The sequence below is a fragment of the Lepidochelys kempii genome, chromosome 1 (assembly GCF_965140265.1).
Source record: "Lepidochelys kempii isolate rLepKem1 chromosome 1, rLepKem1.hap2, whole genome shotgun sequence".
NCBI classification, from domain to species: Eukaryota; Metazoa; Chordata; order Testudines; family Cheloniidae; genus Lepidochelys; species Lepidochelys kempii.
In genome coordinates this window covers 31,010,944-31,031,073 of record NC_133256.1, presented here as the reverse complement: position 1 = coordinate 31,031,073, position 20,130 = coordinate 31,010,944, and the positions used below count along the sequence as shown (strand labels likewise).

At 40.4% G+C, this 20,130-nt stretch overlaps 2 protein-coding genes across 2 annotated transcripts in view; one reads left to right on the top strand and one right to left on the bottom strand.

Moving 5' to 3' along the window:
* The window catches only part of PGR (progesterone receptor), a 54,472-nt gene that overhangs the window by 10,487 nt on the left and 23,855 nt on the right, over positions 1 to 20,130 (top strand). The window contains exon 3 of the mRNA XM_073337968.1: positions 15,149 to 15,265. Within this exon, the coding sequence (XP_073194069.1) occupies positions 15,149 to 15,265 (117 nt within the window). The remainder of the gene's footprint in view (positions 1 to 15,148; positions 15,266 to 20,130) is intronic.
* ARHGAP42 (Rho GTPase activating protein 42) overlaps positions 7,001 to 20,130 on the bottom strand; it is a 378,378-nt gene continuing 365,248 nt past the window's right edge. Inside the window, exon 24 of the mRNA XM_073337948.1 lies at positions 7,001 to 7,240. Coding sequence (XP_073194049.1) covers positions 7,185 to 7,240 — 56 coding nt within the window. The 3' untranslated portion in view covers positions 7,001 to 7,184. The remainder of the gene's footprint in view (positions 7,241 to 20,130) is intronic.

Sequence of the window (20,130 nt, the reverse complement as noted above, 5' to 3'; positions counted from 1 at the left end):
AGTGATCAATTCAGTTACATAGGGTCAGTCTTAGGAACAGGATTTGGTCTTGCATGTATGGCAAGCACTGAGAGTGCTGAAATCTCTGTGAACTAAATACACTGTGAGTACCTAAAGTTAAAAGGCAAAGGTGCTTTTCGTTCAAGTGTGCAGCGGATGCTGAAGTTAGTATTGTAATTAATATTATATTTTGCAAGTGACCAAAATATTCTAGGTGCCTTACAAAAATTCAAATAAATTTTAAGATCTGACAAGTTTAAAATCTTTAATTTTAAGCTCCAACAAGTTTAAAATCTAACCTTGAAATAGTACTCCAACTGACGGTAAAGAAAATGTCAGGGAGAGGGAGGGGAAGGATGCCAGTAACAAAGATAAAATCAACACTAAGACACAGATATACATCTTGGCAGTGTTGCTAGTTTTGTTATTTACCTTTCAACCTCCTCAGTTCCTGCAAGCAAGATGGCAGAAATAGAATTTGTAGGAGGAATTTGAATGAGGCGTTACAGTTGAATGAACAAGGACTCAGTTACACCACATTCAGTGTGAAAGACTAATAGCCAAAGTGACCGACAAAGTTGAAAGGTGAGCTAGCATTGCATAGTTTGAGCATCAACTTGGTTCTGATAACTTTGGCAATTACAGATTGTTGCTAGTGTTAGGATTGGAAATGGAAGTGATACTGTTGTGACTGGTCATTATTGCTGATTTATTGTGTGGTGAGTTGCACAAATGCGAGCTGTTCTACTTTTTCCTGAGTCCACCTTTATGCAGTCTGTGTAGTGGCAATGCCACCTATTATACTGAACATCCTGTCAGATGGAACAGAAGTCATCTCAGGTAGTGCAAAGCCGTTTGGTTTACAGAATTCCAACAGGTGACTCTGGTCAGACAATGACTAGGCACAGCTAAAGATTACTTGGCTTTTGCAAGACCAACTGTAACTGTTTCGGTGAGATGGCATCTGTCAAACAAGGCTCTGTATTTTTCCTACAACACTGGTGATGTGCTCATGATGGATATTCAGATAGTGCTGCGAAAGCTACTGAATTGCATCTCTTGCTGTCATATCAACAGGCTGCAGAGGCAACAATATATATCTCCAGCCTAATGTTGGCTCCCTGACTGTGTGTCCATGTTCACAGCTGTTATGCTTTTGCAAACAACTGTTGCTTAATGCCAGTTAAGCTCTCAGCAGATACAAATTAGTCTTTATATTAAGTATTGTAGCCAGAATACAGAGAGAATTGTATGGAAACAAGTGGCAAGCAGTTGTTTGAGATCCAGTAGTTCTCTTACTTTGATCAGATAGTCGTGGATAGCCACCACTCCACCTTCATATCCGTACTAAAACACACATTTTTTTCTGACTGTAATCGGCCTACTATTATAGTGTTACTAGCACACCCACAATTTACCTGATGCCTACGAGGCAGAGTGAGTAAACCTGTGCTCCCATGCTCCTCACGGCCACACAACCCCATGTTCTCTCCCTGCAATCTGGAGGAATTAAATAGTTGTGTACTGTAGCTGACCCTGATCCTGCCTTGCAATTCACTGGTGTAGACAGACCCCAGCCAGTTGTGCAGAGGCCCATTGTCAGTTAGGTCATCTGGAGTAGGAGCTGTTCTTTGCTATTTATTACTCTCTTCTTCTTCTGGTGTACAATTTTTTCAGTCTTTGTTACTTTCTGACTGGGGTAGTCTGTCCCACATTGGCCCACTAAAACTGTAGGATGGAATTGTGGATCATAGACTCATATAAAATAAATGAGAGGTGGAAGGTCAGGAAAAGAATTATGAATCCAGTGTGTGTATGAAAGGGCTTTATCTTAGTAATGTGTTGTGATTTAAATATTTGAGAGTTTTTCCTGGGGGCGGTTAGTGTTCATAGAAGTGTATCGTGTACACAAAGTAATTCAGATAAACTGAACACAAAAGGCTGTTCATTCCCTTGTTTTATACACATCCTTTCACTGTCATCAAAATTCTGTGACTGTGGAGCACTTATGATGACTACATAAGTGCCATCTGCAAAATATGCTGCCATAAAAAGGGCAAGAGAAATTAAATTAAAAAAGTTAAAATAATGTTTTTGTCAAACGATTAAACTGAAAACTAAAAGTTCTATTATGTTTTTAATTCACTCTGCTGTACACAAAGGTTTATAGTTTTCAGAATGCTAAAATTCTTGAGACCAGGATCAAGTAAGAGTCTTAGTTCCTTTTTTATGATAGTTTCTGCTTATCCAAGAATCTTAATAATGCTTTAATTTGCTTTTCCGCTTTATTTAATTCAATTTAACCATCAAAGTTAATGCTATGTTAACTCACATTAGCAGAGTTCTTATTTCAGTTTATTCTCTCCTTCCTTTCATAGAATCATAGAATATCAGGGTTGGAAGGGACCTCAGGAGGTCATCTAGTCCAACCCCCTGCTTCAAGCAGGACCAATCCCCAACTAAATCATCCCAGTCAGGGCTTTGTCAAGGGCTTTGACCTTAAAAACTTCTAAGGAAGGAGATTCCACCACCACTCTAGGTAACTCATTCCAGTGTTTCACCACCGTCATAGTGAAAAAGTTTTTCCTAATATCCAACCTAAACCTCCCCCACTGCAACTTAAGACCATTACTCCTCGTTCTGTCATCTGCTACCACTGAGAACAGTCTAGATCCATCCTCTTTGGAACCCCCTTTCAGGTAGTTGAAAGCAGCTATCAAATCCCCCCTCATTCTTCTCTTCCGCAGACTAAACAATCCCAGTTCCCCTCTCCTCATAAGTCATGTGTTCCAGTCCCCTAATCATTTTTGTTGCCCTCCGCTGGACATTTTCCAATTTTTCCACATCCTTCTTGTAGTGTGGGGCCCAAAGCTGGACACAGTACTCCAGATGAGGCCTCACCAATGTCAAATAGAGGGGAATGATCACGTCCCTCGATCTGCTGGCAATGCCCCTACTTATACAGGCCAAAATGCCATTGGCCTTCTTGGCAACAAGGGCACACTGTTGACTCATATCCAGCTTCTCGTCCACTGTAACCCCTAGGTCTTTTTCTGCAGAACTGCTGCCGAGCAATTCTGTCCCTAGTCTGTAGCGGTGCATGGCGTTCTTCCTTCCTAAGTGCAGGACTCTGCACTTGTCCTTGTTGAACCTCAGCAGATTTCTTTTGGCCCAATCCTCTAATTTGTCTAGGTTCCTCTGTATCCTATCCCTACCCTCCAGCGTATCTACCTCTCCTCCCAGTTTAGTGTCATCTGCAAACTTGCTGAGGGTGCAATCCACGTTAATGAAGATATTGAACAAAACCGGCCCAAGGTCCGACCCTTGGGGCACTCCACTTGATACCAGCTGCTAACTAGACATGGAGCCATTGATCACTACCCGTTGAGCCTGACAATCTATCCAGCTTTCTATCCACCTTATCTTCCATTTATCCAGCCCATACTTCTTTAACTTACTGGCAAGAATACTGGGGGAAACCATGTGAAAAGCTTTGCTAAAGTTAAGGAAAAACACGTCCACTGCTTTCCCCTCATCCACAGAGCCAGTTATCTCGTCATAGAAGGCAATTAGATTAGTCAGGCATGACTTGCCCTTGGTGAATCCATGCTGACTGTTCCTGATCACTTTTCTCTCCTCTAGGTGCTTCAGAATTGATTCCTTGAGGACCTGCTCCTTGATTTTTCCAGGGACTGAGGTGAGGCTGACTGGCCTATAGTTCCCCAGATCCTCCTTCTTCCCTTTTTTTAAAGAAGGGCACTACATTAGCCTTTTTCCAGTCATCTGGGACCTCCCCCGATCACCATGAGTTTTCAAAGATAATGGCCAATGGCTCTGCAATCACATCCGCCAGCTCCTTCAGCACTCTCGGATGCAGCGCATCCGGCCCTGTCACGGTTCCTCCCCCACTCTGAACTCTAGGGTACAGATGTGGAGACCTGCATGAAAAACCTCCTAAGCTTATCTTTTCCAGCTTAGGTCAAAACTTCTCCAAGGTACAAAATATTACACCCGTTATCCTTGGACTGGCCGCTACCACCACCAAACTAATACTGGTTACTGGGGAAGAGCTGTTTGGACGCGTCCTTCCCCCCAAAATACTTCCCAAAACCTTGCACCCCACTTCCTGGACAAGGTTTGGTAAAAAGCCTCACCAATTTGCCTAGGTGACTACAGACCCAGACCCTTGGATCTTAAGAACAATGAACAATCCTCCCAACACTTGCACCCCCCCTTTCCTGGGAAATGTTGGATAAAAAGCCTCACCAATTTGCATAGGTGACCACAGACCCAAACCCTTGGATCTGAGAACAATGAAAAAGCATTCAGTGTTTTACAAGAAGACTTTTAATAAAAAAATAGAAGTAGATAGAAATAAAGAAATCCCCCCTGTAAAATCAGGATGGTAGATATCTTACAGGGTAATTAGATTCAAAAACATAGAGAACCCCTCTAGGCAAAACCTTAAGTTACAAAAAAGATACACAGACAGAAATAGTTATTCTATTCAGCACAATTCTTTTCTCAGCCATTTAAAGAAATCATAATCTAACACATACCTAGCTAGATTACTTACTAAAAGTTCTAAGACTCCATTCCTGTTCTGTCCCCGGCCAAGACGACTACAGACAGACACAGACCCTTTGTTTCTCTCCCTCCTCCCAGCTTTTGAAAGTATCTTGTCTCCTCATTGGTCATTTTGGTCAGGTGCCAGCGAGGTTACCTTTAGCTTCTTAACCCTTTACAAGTGAGAGGAGCTTTTCCCTGGCCAGGAGGGATTTCAAAGGGGTTTACCCTTCCCTTTATATTTATGACAGGCCCCATGGACTTGTGCTCGTCAAGCTTTTCTAAATAGTCCCGAACCACTTCTTTCTTCACAGAGGGCTGGTCACCTCCTCCCCATGCTGTGCTGCCCAGTGCAGCAGTCTGGGAGCTGACCTTGTTCATGAAGACAGAGGCAAAAAAAACATTGAGTACATTAGCTTTTTTCACATCCTCTGTCACTAGGTTGCCTCCCTCATTCAGTAAGGGGCCCACCCTTTCCTTGACTTCCTTCTTGTTGCTAGCATACCTGAAGAAACCCTTCTTGTTACTCTTAACATCTCTTGCTAGCTACAACTCCAGGTGTGATTTGGCCTTCCTGATTTCACTCCTGCATGCCCGAGCAATATTTTTTTCTCTTCCCTGGTCATTTGTCCAATCTTCCACTTCTTGTAAGCTTCTCTATATAATGAAGATATTATGCTTTAATTCTTGTGCAAAATTTCATGTTAGGCACTATTATTTTTTTAATTAACTAACTAAACAATATTCTTATTCTGAAGTTTTGTCACCTCTACCCTGTTTAGTTGATACTATTACAAATGAGACAAACTCTGGAATACTTAATCATTTAACCCAAAGAACAGCTCCTGTTTAGTGCATTTGGAGACTTAGAGATATTTAATAGATTGTTGTACACTTAACTACTTTATTTTGGCTAGTGAAAATGAAGGCACTTGCAGCAGCATTTGAGAAAGAGTATGGAGCAACAGAGGAGAGTGTAAAGCTAGATAGTTGAAAAGGGAAGTAGAGAGAGAGACAAAGTCTATGAAACAAGTTGAAGCAAGTCCAGGGTGAGTTTAAAAAACAAAGATTGAAATTTTAATTGTATCCTGAAATGAATGAAAAGCAATAAAATTGTGTGGGGTGTGTAAAAGTGATAAGGAGGGGAATAATATTCTGTTTATGCCGTTGTCTGGAGAGCTGGGATTTGGGGATGTATAGAGAAAGGAGTTGTGATAGTCAAGACAGCAAGTGGAGATGAAAGTTTCAAGACATTGGAGATCTGAGAAGGGAAGGAGAGTGCAAAGTCAAGGATGATGCCAAAGTTGTGGACGTTAGCGGCAAACTGGCTGTTGGAGCCAGGGAGGGAAAGAGAGAAGTGGTTGCTTGAGAATTTTTCTCTCACTCTAGAGAAAACATTCTATTCTTTTTTTTTTTTTGGACATTTAGATTAAAAGTTGAGACAGAAATGAAAAGTTTATTGTAGAATTAACCCATGAAGGCTTCACAGGAAGTGGCAGTCAGGGATCAAAGAATACAAAGAACACAGTCTCTTTGTGGCCTCACTGAAAAATTGCAGGATTGTTCCTTACAGTACATTTTCTTCTATTTTATTCAGTCTAGGTTTTGATATCTAAAAATACTGGGCTTCCATCATTTCCCTTAGTAAATGTTTCTACTGCCAAATACATCTCCATGTTGGAATTTCCTGATATTCAGTTTGCATCTTCCTACTGTAATACAAATAATTAATAATTACAGAGGATAAACACAGTCAAACCAAATAAATAAAAACATAGGGAAGTCCAATATTTGACATGCTGCAAATAAAATCTACTCAAGTAAATATTTTAGTATGCTCACTAATAGTTTCTACAAGCTTTCCAGGTGGTTCATCCCCTAATTTTGAATTAACCAACCCTCCAGGATTGCCCTGGAGTCTCCAGGAATTAAAAATTAATCTTTCATTAAAGATTATGTCACGTGATTAAACCTCCAGGATTATGTTCATCCAAAATTGGCAACCCTAACCAAATACCTTGCATATTTTTCCTTTCCTACTCACACGTTCTGTCCTTCAGTGAGATGCTGGAATTTAAATATAAAGGTCAAACAACTAATTACATTTCTCAGTGTCTAGTTTCACTTAACTGTAGAAACACAAATATTAGTGTGAGATAATGATTAGGCATTTGTATTTCAGATTAATCTGTGTCAGTGAAATCGATTTATGTTCTTCAGATAGACATAAAGTTATACAAAATAGAACATAACCATGTTACTTAACATTTTAAAAGGTAATATTCAGGTGTGTCTGGTAGTAGTCATCTGTGTCAATTATATAAGTCACTTATTTTAGACTCAGTTATATCAAATGCTCATTGATTTTTTTGGTACATTAATTATAGTAATTTATTGAAATTACCTGTAAAAATCCTGACTCAGGAGATTATAGAACATATTAAACATGTTAAAGCAGAGTCTGAAATTTTTCCAGAGTGGACGCAATAGAATCTGAAATTAATGGGTCAGACTTAAGGGAACTGGATATTAGTGGAGTGCAGAAATCAGATGGTGGCTAGTAGGAGGCTTCTCTGAAGTTCGCTGTGTTGATGCATCCATATAGAGTTGATATTAAGTTAGGAAGGACGAGTGCTATTCAGTCTTAGAAGGCGACTGCTGCTTGTTCTACGGTCTTGAAGATAAGGAAAGAAAAGTTTTAAGTCTGATATTAGGAAAATGATATGAATAGTAAGAGCCAAATTGGTGGGCAGCTCTAAATGATATGATAAAAATAACAGTCAGTCTACATTAGCACTAGAACTAGAGGAAATTTCCCTAAAATAATCAGTGTAGACAAGAGCAAAGTGACTGTCCAATGAGTAAAATAGTACTGTGTGTAATTTGAATAATCTTAGTCTAGCACCTTGCTTTTGTTCAGTTAATCCTTCTTCAGTTATTCCTTGTCTTCTCACTGGCAAATGTAGGTCATTTATTTATTTTTTTATTTTCATTTATTATACAAGAAAGAAATGCCTATCCTGTGGTCTGGATACTTTTACCATACATGAATACAACATTTTCTGAAATCAGAAACCTCACTGCATTAGCCTCTTATAAGTGAAGCATAGTCCCAAAGCCCACTGATATTAACACTGAAATCCCAGTGGATCTTTTTTGCCATAGGCGGTCTTTGTTTCTCTATTTTACTATTGAAATTTTGGAGGCATAAGGGAAATATCTAATCAATTATATTGATAAAGCTGATAATAAAGGATTTACCGTTCACAACTGATACCCAATAGTAGTTAATGGATTTTAAATTCTAAATCTACTTAAGCTTGTGAAAATGAAAGACATTCCATATCATAGCTCAGTCAAATGGTTAACCCTTATTGATACCATTGCAATGCAAACCCAACGTCAGTGTCTCCTAGTGGCCTCACATACAGATGGAATAGGAAGGATGGCCAAATAGAACCCTATGGAAGTAACTTCAAGTGAGAAACCGCAGGGCAGATAAGCGGTCTTCAGTAAAATATGTGAAGTATGTGTTTCTGTAGCAGTTTTCTTGGTACATTTCCATTTTAAAAATTAGTTCAACAGTACCATCTTGAAGTTTTAGCATGGTACGTGCAGTAGACCTGCTTCTCCACTCCATTATATCAGTTTTATGCCTGTGCAACTTGATTTACACTGTCATACAATAGCATTGGAACAACTTTTATACTGTGGGTGCTGAAAGCTACTGAACAAAACTGTAAACCCTGTATATAATGGAAACCACTTGAAGCCAGGCGGTGCTGCTGGACGCCCCTCAGAACCCCTAGTTTCAGCACCCCTGCTGTCATAAAATTATTATAAAATGAGAAGAGAATCAGGTCTATTGTATGTAACATGGAGGAGGATTTAGTTACAGTGAACTAAAGCAACTTTACTCCTGAATGAAACCATCCACCCAGGGGTGTATGTGGAGGTTAATGCACTTTAATTTATGTGAATTAACTTCACATCTTTAGTTGATTTGCCTTAACTTTCTTGAGCGTCACCATGTAGCTAAATTCTACTAACTGAGGCTTCTACCTTTTGAATACATAGTTTCTAATTGGAAATTTGGGAGTTAACTATAAGGGATTTTTCCCTATGCTTTTAATAACTAAAAATCACAGAACTGATGTGGTTCAAATGTCCAAAAATAATTACTTTTTGGTTGAGACTCAGCATGGATAATTAGACTGGAAGAGGAATTTTAAAAAGTATAGGCCTGTGATATTACCATCTTCTACTGGCTCTGGTCAGATTACGCAGGGTAAGATAGGTCAGGCCAGAAATTGGATAAGAAACCTCCAAGGAACATTTACTGAAGATGCAGCAAAAAAAAATGTGTTGGTAATTTGGTACATTGCACTCTTCTCTTTTGGTCACAACTGTATCAGTGCTCCAGCTCGCACTACAGTCTTATTTATGAGACATGAAACTGAGGTTTTACTATTTATGGATATAACTTTTTTTTTAAAGTTGTATATGCTGGTATCATGGATACATTTTAAACTTTATTCTGAGTATGTGTACCTAAAATCTACTTACAGCACTCTTGAACATATAAGAAGATAGTCTTACAATTATATAGAATTCTGCTCCATAAAGTTTCACAAGATAGCATCAGCTTCAGCATTTTCTTGTTTATCTAAAAGATACAATTTGATGATTTAAGGAATATGGGCCATGTTGGACATTGTCATAAATATAAAGGGAAGGGTAACCACCTTTCTGTATACAGTGCTATAAAATCCCTCCTGGCCAGAGGAAAAATCCTTTCACCTGTAAAGGGTTAAGAAGCTAAGGTAACCCCGCTGGCACCTACCCAAACTGGCTATTGAGGGGACAAGATTCTTTCAAATCTGGAGGGGGGGGGAGGTTTTTTTCTGTCTGTGTGATACCTTTGCTGGGAACAGATCAACGATGCAAGCCTCCAACTCCTTTAAAGTTAGTAAGTAATCTAACTAGAAAATGCATTAGGTTTTCTTTGTTTTGGCTTGTAAATTCACTGTGCTGGAGGGAATATGTATTCCTGTTTTTGTGCCTTTTTGTAACTTAAGGTTTTGCCTAGAGGGATTCTCTATGTTTTAAATCTGACTGCCTGTAAGATTATCTTCCATTCTGATCTTACAGAGTTGTTCTCTTATCTTTTTTTTTGTTCTTCTAATAAAGTTCTGATTTTGAAGAATCTGACTGGGTTTTTTTGGGTCTTAAAAATCCAAGGAGTTTGTGCTCATCTTGTTTATTCTCAAGCCTCCCCAGGAAAGGGGGTGTAAGGGCTTGGGGGGATATTTTGGGGAAATAGGAACTCCAAGTGGTCCTTCCCTGTTCTTTGTCTAAAACACTTGGTGATGGCAGCATTTTACCTAATCCAAGGGGAAAGACTTTGTGCCTTGTGGAAGTTTTAACCTAAGCTGGTAGAAATAAACTTAGGGGGTCTTTCATGCGGGTCCCCATATCTGTACCCTAGAGTTCGGAGTGGGGAAGGAACCTTGACAGAGACTTATCTTGATTTTCTTGTCTTGGTTTGTTCATATTCAGAAGTAGTTGTTTGTGGTGTTCAAGGGACAGAGGATAAATTGTCATTGGTCAATATCAAGGCATTTGAATAGCTAACGAGAAACATGGCCACAGTCAAAAGTGAGTCTGGAACTATTTTCTTGGTTGAAAGGATGGTGGATGCTTATGTAGGTCTTGGTAGGGACATAAAAAAATAAAAGGCTCCTCAGTGCTCCATAAGGGATACTTCCAGAGGGAAAACTTTTATGTGTGTTCCTACAGATGGCTTACTTATACTTGAGTTTCCTGAAAGTATCAATATTTGAGACAGCAGGCAAACTCTGACATATCACTGCATATAGTATAGGCCCATAAAATCATTCCAACCAATAAAATCATTTCAAAACTAGATACATACTGAGTATGCCCTATTTCTTCTCTTAAAGCCTCTGTAGCATAGAGAAATACTGAGAGGGCTTTCAGAGCTAACTAAGGCAAAGTAGGGGAGAGATCAACTAAATATTGCACAGAGAGGGATATGGTTAAAAATAAGCATTCTGCTTCTTGGTCTGTTGCCAGAAATATGAAGCGTTGTTTTGTTGCTCTTTAATGTTTTACTGGGGAAAAAAACGGAATCGTGGAGCGGATGTGATGGAAGAAGGCAACCGTAACAATGGAGGAAGAGTCCTGTGTAAGTTTGTGTCTCTCACCAACAGAAGTTGGTCCAATAAAAGATATTACCTTACCTACCTTGTCTTTCTAATATCCTGAGACCAACACGGCTACAACAATTCTAAAAAGGGAATGTAAACATTAAAAACAAAAACTAAAAACATTCTATTTTGGATGGTTTGTCAGTAATTCTTGGCATCTTGCCAGAAGAAAATGCCTACTTTCTCATGAAGTAGATACTCATAGTTGTACCTGTTACTGAGAGCACATTTTCAGATTGTCCTTACTGTTCATCTGTAGAACAAGTCTTGCTTAACACATACTTATTTTACCAGAAGTGGGCAAAGAAAGGGGATACAAAAAACAGTAGCTGAATTACATAACGACCATCTCAGACTTGTTTACTACCACTGGCAGTAAATAGCTAAATCAAACTAATACTGCTCTGAAAATAAATACACACATGAAAAGAAACGACGATTGAAACAACATTCGCAGTTCCACACCAGAAAGGAGGAACACAAATTTCACAAGGTTGGATGCTTCCTTGTACTTGATCCATACCTTTTTTGCTCCACATAATTGAGCTGACAATGTCCAACTAACATGTTTTTCTATTGATATTTTGATACTTCCACTTACTTGGAGTCCTGGTTAGAATTAGGAGGTACCGAAACATGGAAGTGGGGGAAATTTAAAAAGTTTTAAACACCAAAAAATAAGTGTGAGGTTAATTTGGATGGATGAGTGAAGGTTGGGATTGATTGTTTTATCCAGTCAGGTTGACCCATCCATAATTAAAATGATTCGCAATACAGTTTCAATCAAATAATCACGGGATAGAATGATAATACTTTAGAGCATAATTTTGAATTTGATTTGAATGAGAGAAGAACTGGGCCATCATTATTATTTGTTGTATTTGACTACAACATTATATCTTGGCAATGGAATGCTAATAAGATGACAGCATTGCTGGAATGTAATTCACATTAAAATATCATCAAGACAACAAGATTCAATTTTAACACACACAAAATAAAGCCTAACATTCAAATAATTACACAACTCTTTCAGTTTGACTAAAATTCTTTACAGTCCAATTTTAAAACTTTGTTTTTGCTAAGGAAAATCAACTGAAGCAAGAAAGTATCCATAACATCAGGAAGAATACCCAAATCCTAAAAATTGCAAGACCAGAAAAGACAACTTTGTACATGATTCAGTCTGATCCACCTGCTTCTGCCTTGCTTGCACTAGTGGTTCTTGAATCTTTTTGGTGCCCAAAGAATTTCCCTTTGGATTCTGTTCCACTCTCCAAATGCATTTACTGTTAAGAACTGATTCATCATACCTAACTAAACTTTTCCTTCCTTAGTGTCCAGCTGTTGCTGTTTGTTCTACCATTTTCAACACTTCGAATGGTTCCTGGCCTTCACTGATTTTGTTTCCATTTAAGGAACACCCCATGTGAACTGTTTAAAAAAGGACTTGTCATTTGGATATGATCTTCTTATTCTTTATGCTTCTGTGGGGCTGCTGCAGTCTGCTAGCCTCTTCCTGGTGATGCAACAAGTTTGTGCGTTGTATAATCAGCTTCTGGCAGTTTCTTAAAATAATGTAGCACCCTGTATCACTAAAGCAGGTTATAATTGAGAAGTTTTCTATTATGAATTTTTTGGTATAGACAAGTGGCTGCTCTATGGTAAGAACAGCATTAAAGTCACCAAAAAGGGATTATGGAAAATAAGCAAACAAATCAGTATTGGAATCAATCTGAATCAGGCATGGGATTGTAAAAATCTGTAAAAGTTTTTTCTCATTGAATGTATATTATGGTCAGGGCCTATGTGTTCTGGAACCACAATTTGCAATAGAATTCACCTCTTGACACAGAATTGTGTGCCAGAGTCTGATGTTTCATTTAAAAAAAAAGTTTCTAGCCTATATGGTTGAGCTCAGTGGGACTACAGATATATAAAAAGTTCATTGATCCTTAGATTCTAAGATCAGAAGAAATCACTGTGATCATCTAGTTCAGGGATCGGCAACCTTTGGCATGCGGCCCGCCAGGGTAAGCCCCCTGCCTGGCCAGGCCTGTTTGTTTACCTGTAACGTCCACAGGTTTGGGCGATCGCAGCTCCCACCTGCCGCAGTTTGTCGTTCCAGGCCAATAGGGGCTGCGGGAAGTGGCGGCCAGCACATCCCTTGGCCCGTGCCACTTCCCGGAGCCCCCATTGGCCTGGAACGATGAACCGGGGCCAGTAAGAGCTTCAATCGGCCGAAACTGCGGACCCGACAGGTAAACAAACCAGCCCGGCCCATCAGGGGGCTTACCCTTGCAGGCCGCGTGCCAAAGGTTGCCAAACCCTGATCTAGTTTGACTTCATGTATAGCACAGATCATAGAACTTCCCCAAAGTAATTCGTAGAGCATATATTTTAGAAAAATATCCAATCTTCATTTAATAATTGTCAGTGATGGCAAATTCAGCACAACCCTTGGTAATTTGTTTTAAATGATTAATTGCTCTCACCATTAAAACTGTATACCTTATTTCTAGTCTGAATGTGTCTAGCTTCAACTTCTAGCCATTGAATTGTGTTATATCTTTCTCTGCTAGATTTTGAAGGGACCAATATTAAATATTCCCTATGTAGGTACTTACAGACTGTAATCAAGTCACCCCATAACTGTTGCTTTGTTGAGCTAAATAGATTGAGCTTATTGAGTCTATCACTCTAAGACATGTTTTCTAATCCTTTAATCATTCCTGTGATTCTTCTGTGAACCCTGTCCAATTTATCAACATCCTTCTTAAACTGTGGGCACCAGAACTGGACACAGTATCCCAACAATGATTGATACCATTTTGGACCTGTACCACTCCTTTGCCTGATTAAAAAAAAGTTTAATGAACTTGTTTATATGTCAAATGCTGTATTTTCTTGGAATAACTAACAGACAAAGGTAGAAGAGTGAACGTTGGACAGTGGTTCAGGTACCAGCCTGGGATTCATGAGACCTGGGTTCAATTTCTCCTATGATAGATACTTCTAATGTGAATTTGGGTAAGTCATTTAGTCTCTCTGGCCCAGATTAAACGGTATTTAAGAGTTGCAGTACTCAGCATTGCGATGTCTAGCTGATTTATGAATCTAAATCTCATTTTCACAGGTATTTAGGCACTTAGGAGCCAAAATCTCATTGGCAGTTGAAGAGATTTAAGTGCCCAAATCCTTTTTGAAAATGAGATTTAGGCACCTGAATCAGTTAGGCATTGCAACAATGAGCACAGCAATGCCTAAATACCTTTTAAAATCTGGCATCTGGGCCTTAGTTTGCCATCTGTAAAATTGAGGTAATAGTACTTTCTTACCTTACAGTGGTGTTGCTAGCATAAAAATAAATTAAAGATTGTGAGATGCTCAGATACTGTGGCAATGGTGGCCATACAAGTATGTTAGGTAGATATTATAAAAGTACATATACATTTCTGCAATGGTGGCCATACAAGTATGTTAGGTCGATAAATAGAAGTACATATACATTTCTTTTGTGTGTATTCCCTTTAGATGTCACTGTTACATGTTTTTCTCAAAAAAAATAATTTCTACTATTTCATAACTTTTATAGAAGACATGAGCATATTTTTTGTTTTGCCAGTATTGTGCATTAAGCCTGCCAATATATAATGGGTTTGGTCAGTGCTTAGTTTATAATGAAAGAGATGCTGGGGCTCAAGCAATTTTATTTACTTTCAAGCCCTGGCACAAATTAAGTACTGGGTTTGGTGTTCCTATCTGCTGTAAAATGTGGAGGATAACAAATAGAATTGAAAAAGGAATAGACATTTTTCAAGATCAGTGAAAAGGGCTGCAGGGCAAATGTAGCATTCTAACAGGGCCCACTCCTGTGGCCTGAAGCAGGAGTTGAGGATACTCATCCCCTTGCAGGAGGTGCCCGACCCCTCAAAGGAAAGCACCCTCAATTACCCTAGGAAAAGGAGAAACAATGTTTTACAAGGAAGGAAATAAGATCCGAGAAAAGACCCAGAAATGGAGAAATCCCAGATTCGGTACTGTTACCTGATTTATGTATGAAATGTCGATTGTACAGTAACGTGAACAGTATATACTGGCCGTGCCCTATTTTGGAACTATAGAAGACTGGTGAACCATAAAGAAGCCAAAACAATTACTATAATAAAACTGTGTCAGATGGTAATATCTGAAAGATGACGTTAAAAAAATCTCTAGTGATTCTTGTAATGGGACAGTCAGCCTTTGGTTTGAAGCCTTTTTAATTTTTGGCTCACCATACATTGGATCAGAGAGAGAGACGTGACACAATCAGAAACTTTGTGTTAATTCTGGATTTTTCTTGTTTACAGGACAGCATAATTATTTATGTGCTGGAAGGAATGACTGCATAGTTGATAAGATTCGTAGGAAGAACTGTCCAGCATGTCGCTTGAGGAAGTGCTGTCAAGCTGGCATGGTCCTTGGAGGTAAGATTCTTGTAAAGCCTGGATTCAGAAAAATAACCAATCAGGAACTTTACTGCAATCCATTTAGTGTAAATATTACTACTTTGGAACTTCAATGACTTAAATAAAGGACATTAAGTTAAGGAAAATATATTTCTAGAGGGATAATTTGTCTGGGTATTTTAAATAGTTTTAAACTCATTTTAAATTCTTCTGAATAAAAACACCTTCAAATGAATTCTCTTTCTGGAGCAAAGTTTGTCTTGTATTGCATATACATAGGTGGCTCACTAACATGGACTGATCTTGCAGGCTTTTATTTGTTTTTATTTTATTTTTTTGGAGTTGGAGAACTTGTTTTAGGAAATAAGTGGGAATTGAAAATAAAGTAGTTCATTCTCTGTGTCTCTATCCACCTTTCGTCTGGGTGGATGGCAGCAGCATTCTGTCCTTCTGCTTTAGTGAGTAGGGAGAGGGCTTGTTAGCTCTGGCCCTACATGGACTGGATACTGAGAGCTGAGAACTCCAGTCTGCCCTGGTATATAGTAATAAAACAGAGAGGTTGGTATAGACAGCATTCTGCTTTTTCTGGGTAACTGCAAGCAAAGCCAGTGGAAAGCTGAACACTGCTTCAGCAGACCCACAGCCTGGGAGCCACTGCCTTATAGGGAGACAGTCCAGTCACACGGTAAGTTTTGGAGTGCTTACATGCAGAAAGGACAGATACATATCCCTGTATTTTTCAAACTGCTGATGTAGCATTTTAGACGGTAACTCCCATTAACCGTGCACAGCTTTTGAAAATGTATGGCTAAGATGATAAGAAAAGAGCTATTCGAGGATGGTAGAATGGAGAAAAATGGATAAACCCGAATAATAGAAGAGAATTAAAACAATAATTTTAAAAATACAAAGAAAGAAGAGACAGAATAAACTAGTATGTCTTGAATGGCATTCATTTAGAGCTGTAGAACCTATTAGATTTTTTTTTAACTAACTTGTTTCAGCTGGAAAAAAATCAAGATTACACTGTGGGTGGTAGATATTTAGGGCATAGGGCTCTATGTGTCACCTTTACATCTGCACATGAAGGGGAGAAGGAGCTTGTACCCACATATGGGGCTTGGGATTAGGGGTATGGAAGGGAAATTGCCATTTACAGTATGCTTCCCTATCTCCAATTCCCACTGAAGACCCTCTGGGGTTTAGGCTTTGCAAAGTTGGGTGGATGGGGGTGGAGAAACTGCCTGGGTTATTCGGGATTCTGCATCTACTCTGTAAACAAACACCACACAAAAAAAAAGCTAAAATATCTAGATGGACTAAGACACTGTTTCCTCTTGGTTTCCTCTTTAAAAATTGGATGTTTGTCTCCTCCCTTTAGGGGAGCTCAGGAGCAGTGGCCACAAAGAACTGAGCTGTTCAAGAATCAGTGTGAGTTTGGCAGTACAGTGGGGGTAAAAAATATCCATGCCAAAATCTCTTGCCTCCTGTGAATACCCTGGAATCCACACTTTACAGTGGGAAACACCCAGCTTCTTCCACAGGTGTGGATATCACCCAGACACTTTTGCATTTAGTAAAGAGGGACTATTCATATGCATAAAGTTAAGTACATGTTTATGAGTTTGCAGGCTGTGGGGTCTAAGGGCTTCTCTACATATGAAGTTACTCAGGAATAACTCCATGTGTGGACATTCTTATGCTGGAACAAGAGTGCCATGTTCCTGTTTAACTTAACTTTGAAGGGCGTAAGGGTGCAAATGGTTTGTCATGGACAGAGCAGGGGATGGCAGGAGAACATTGGGAGTGGGTGGTGTACTGCAGGTGCTTTCTCCTTTAGTCCACAAGTTGTGGCCACCTCTTGAAGCAGGGTGGCCCATGCTACAAGTGTGGCATCAGTCTCTGAACAGTTAACAGAGGATAACACAACTCATAATTTGTCTGTGCCTTTAAATAAGCGAAACTCAAAGGCAACCACTTAGTTGCAGTGCTTGAGGGCAAGGCTCTGACTGGGCACTGGGGTTCTAAGCTAGAACTGATGAGCTCCTGCACTGCCCCAGTCTCACCCAGCACTGCTCCTGGGCCCTGAGAAGAAGCTGACAAGACTGCTCGCTGGGTTGCTGGATCCCACTTGGTCACTGTCTCCTCCTGGCCCTTCTAGCCTGCTCTGAGTAGGTTTCCTTCAGCAGGAGGAAAGGAGTACTTGTGGCACCTTAGAGACTAACCAATTTATTTGAGCATAAGCTTTCGTGAGCTACAGCTCACTTCATCGGATGCATACTGTGGAAAGTGTAGAAGATCATAGAATCATAGAATCATAGAATATCAGGGTTGGAAGGGACCCCAGAAGGTCATCTAGTCCAACCCCCTGCTCGAAGCAGGACCAATTCCCAGTTAAATCATCCCAGCCAGGGCTTTGTCAAGCCTGACCTTAAAAACCTCTAAGGAAGGAGATTCTACCACCTCCCTAGGTAACGCATTCCAGTGTTTCACCACCCTCTTAGTGAAAAAGTTTTTCCTAATATCCAATCTAAACCTCCCCCACTGCAACTTGAGACCATTACTCCTCGTTCTGTCATCTGCTACCATTGAGAACAGTCTAGAGCCATCCTCTTTGGAACCCACTTTCAGGTAGTTGAAAGCAGCTATCAAATCCCCCCTCATTCTTCTCTTCTGCAGGCTAAACAATCCCAGCTCCCTCAGCCTCTCCTCATAACTCATGTGTTCCAGACCCCTAATCATTTTTGTTGCCCTTCGCTGGACTCTCTCCAATTTATCCACATCCTTCTTGAAGTGTGGGGCCCAAAACTGGACACAGTACTCCAGATGAGGCCTCACCAATGTTGAATAGAGGGGAACGATCATGTCCCTCGATCTGCTCGCTATGCCCCTACTTATACATCCCAAAATGCCATTGGCCTTCTTGGCAACAAGGGCACACTGCTGACTCATATCCAGCTTCTCGTCCACTGTCACCCTAGGTCCTTTTCCGCAGAACTGCTGCCTAGCCATTCGGTCCCTAGTCTGTAGCTGTGCATTGGGTTCTTCCGTCCTAAGTGCAGGACCCTGCACTTATCCTTATTGAACCTCATCAGATTTCTTTTGGCCCAATCCTCCAATTTGTCTAGGTCCTTCTGTATCCTATCCCTCCCCTCCAGCGTATCTACCACTCCTCCCAGTTTAGTATCATCCGCAAATTTGCTGAGAGTGCAATCCACACCATCCTCCAGATCATTTATGAAGATATTGAACAAAACCGGCCCCAGGACCGACCCTTGGGGCACTCCACTTGATACCGGCTGCCAACTAGACATGGAGCCATTGATCACTACCCGTTGATCCCGACAATCTAGCCAGCTTTCTACCCACCTTACAGTGAATTCATCCAGCCCATACTTCCTTAACTTGCTGACAAGAATACTGTGGGAGACCGTGTCAAAAGCTTTGCTAAAGTCAATAAACAATACATCCACTGCTTTCCCTTCATCCACAGAACCAGTAATCTCATCATAAAAGGCGATTAGATTAGTCAGGCATGACCTTCCCTTGGTGAATCCATGCTGGCTGTTCCTGATCACTTTCCTCTCATGCAAGTGCTTCAGGATTGATTCTTTGAGGACCTGCTCCATGATTTTTCCAGGGACTGAGGTGAGGCTGACTGGGCTGTAGTTCCCAGGATCCTCCTTCTTCCCTTTTTTAAAGATTGGCACTACATTAGCCTTTTTCCAGTCATCCGGGACTTCCCCCGTTCGCCACGAGTTTTCAAAGATAATGGCCAATGGCTCTGCAATCACAGCCGCCAATTCCTTCAGCACTCTCGGATGCAACTCGTCCGGCCCCATGGACTTGTGCACGTCCAGCTTTTCTAAATAGTCCCTAACCACCTCTATCTCCACAGAGGGCTGGCCATCTCTTCCCCATTTTGTGATGCCCAGCGCAGCAGTCTGGGAGCTGACCTTGTTAGATCTTTTTATATACACACAAAGCATGAAAAAATACCTCCGTCCACCCCACTCTCCTGCTGGTAATAGCTTATCTAAAGTGATCACTCTCCTTACACTGTGTATGATAATCAAGTTGGGCCATTTCCAACACAAATCCAGGTTTTCTCACCCCCCCCACCCCTATCACCCCCCCCACACACACACACAAACCCACTCTCAGCAGGAGGTATCCAGGCACCAACACCCCCAGCTAGGGCCAGAAAAGGCCTGATAGAACCTATCACAAGGGCTTTTCAGGGCTGTCTAAATTATGCCAGAGACTGGGCTGGGCTTAAAGCCCCTGGAACCTTGTCTCCTCCTGGACTGAATTCAGTGCAGCACAGAACCTCACCCAAGGTCTTTAATGAGTACAAGTGGTCGTGGCCTCTGTTTTTATGTCTGATGAGGTTTAGATGACACCTACAGCATCCCACATGGTCCTATCATGATGAGGGTATTGAGTCTGTACTTCTCAGCAGGGAGTGTGCCACATGGTGAGTCATCAACTTCACTTTCTGCAGCATCTAGAAATTCCAGAGAGTTCTCCCATCTAAGTGCTTCTGGGAACTCGGTTTGTCGCAGGAGATCTGTCAGATCATCACAGCTTTAGGTGCCAATTGTATATAGAAAGATTAAATCTGAAGGCTTGACTTTTTCTGCACTTTGCATGTGTTTGTGGATGCTGGATTAGAAAAAAAATGCTTGGTCTTCCATTTACCTAATGCAAGTGTAAGGATTTGAAAAAAGGAATGAGACATCTGTGCTTCTTGCTGCAGATGATAAGAGCAAACGCTGTTGAAAATTCATAAATTCTAGATACTGACACATGAGAGCCTGACAAGAGGCTGTGCAATAACAATCACATTTCAAAATATAAGAAATTATAAACACAATTGAATT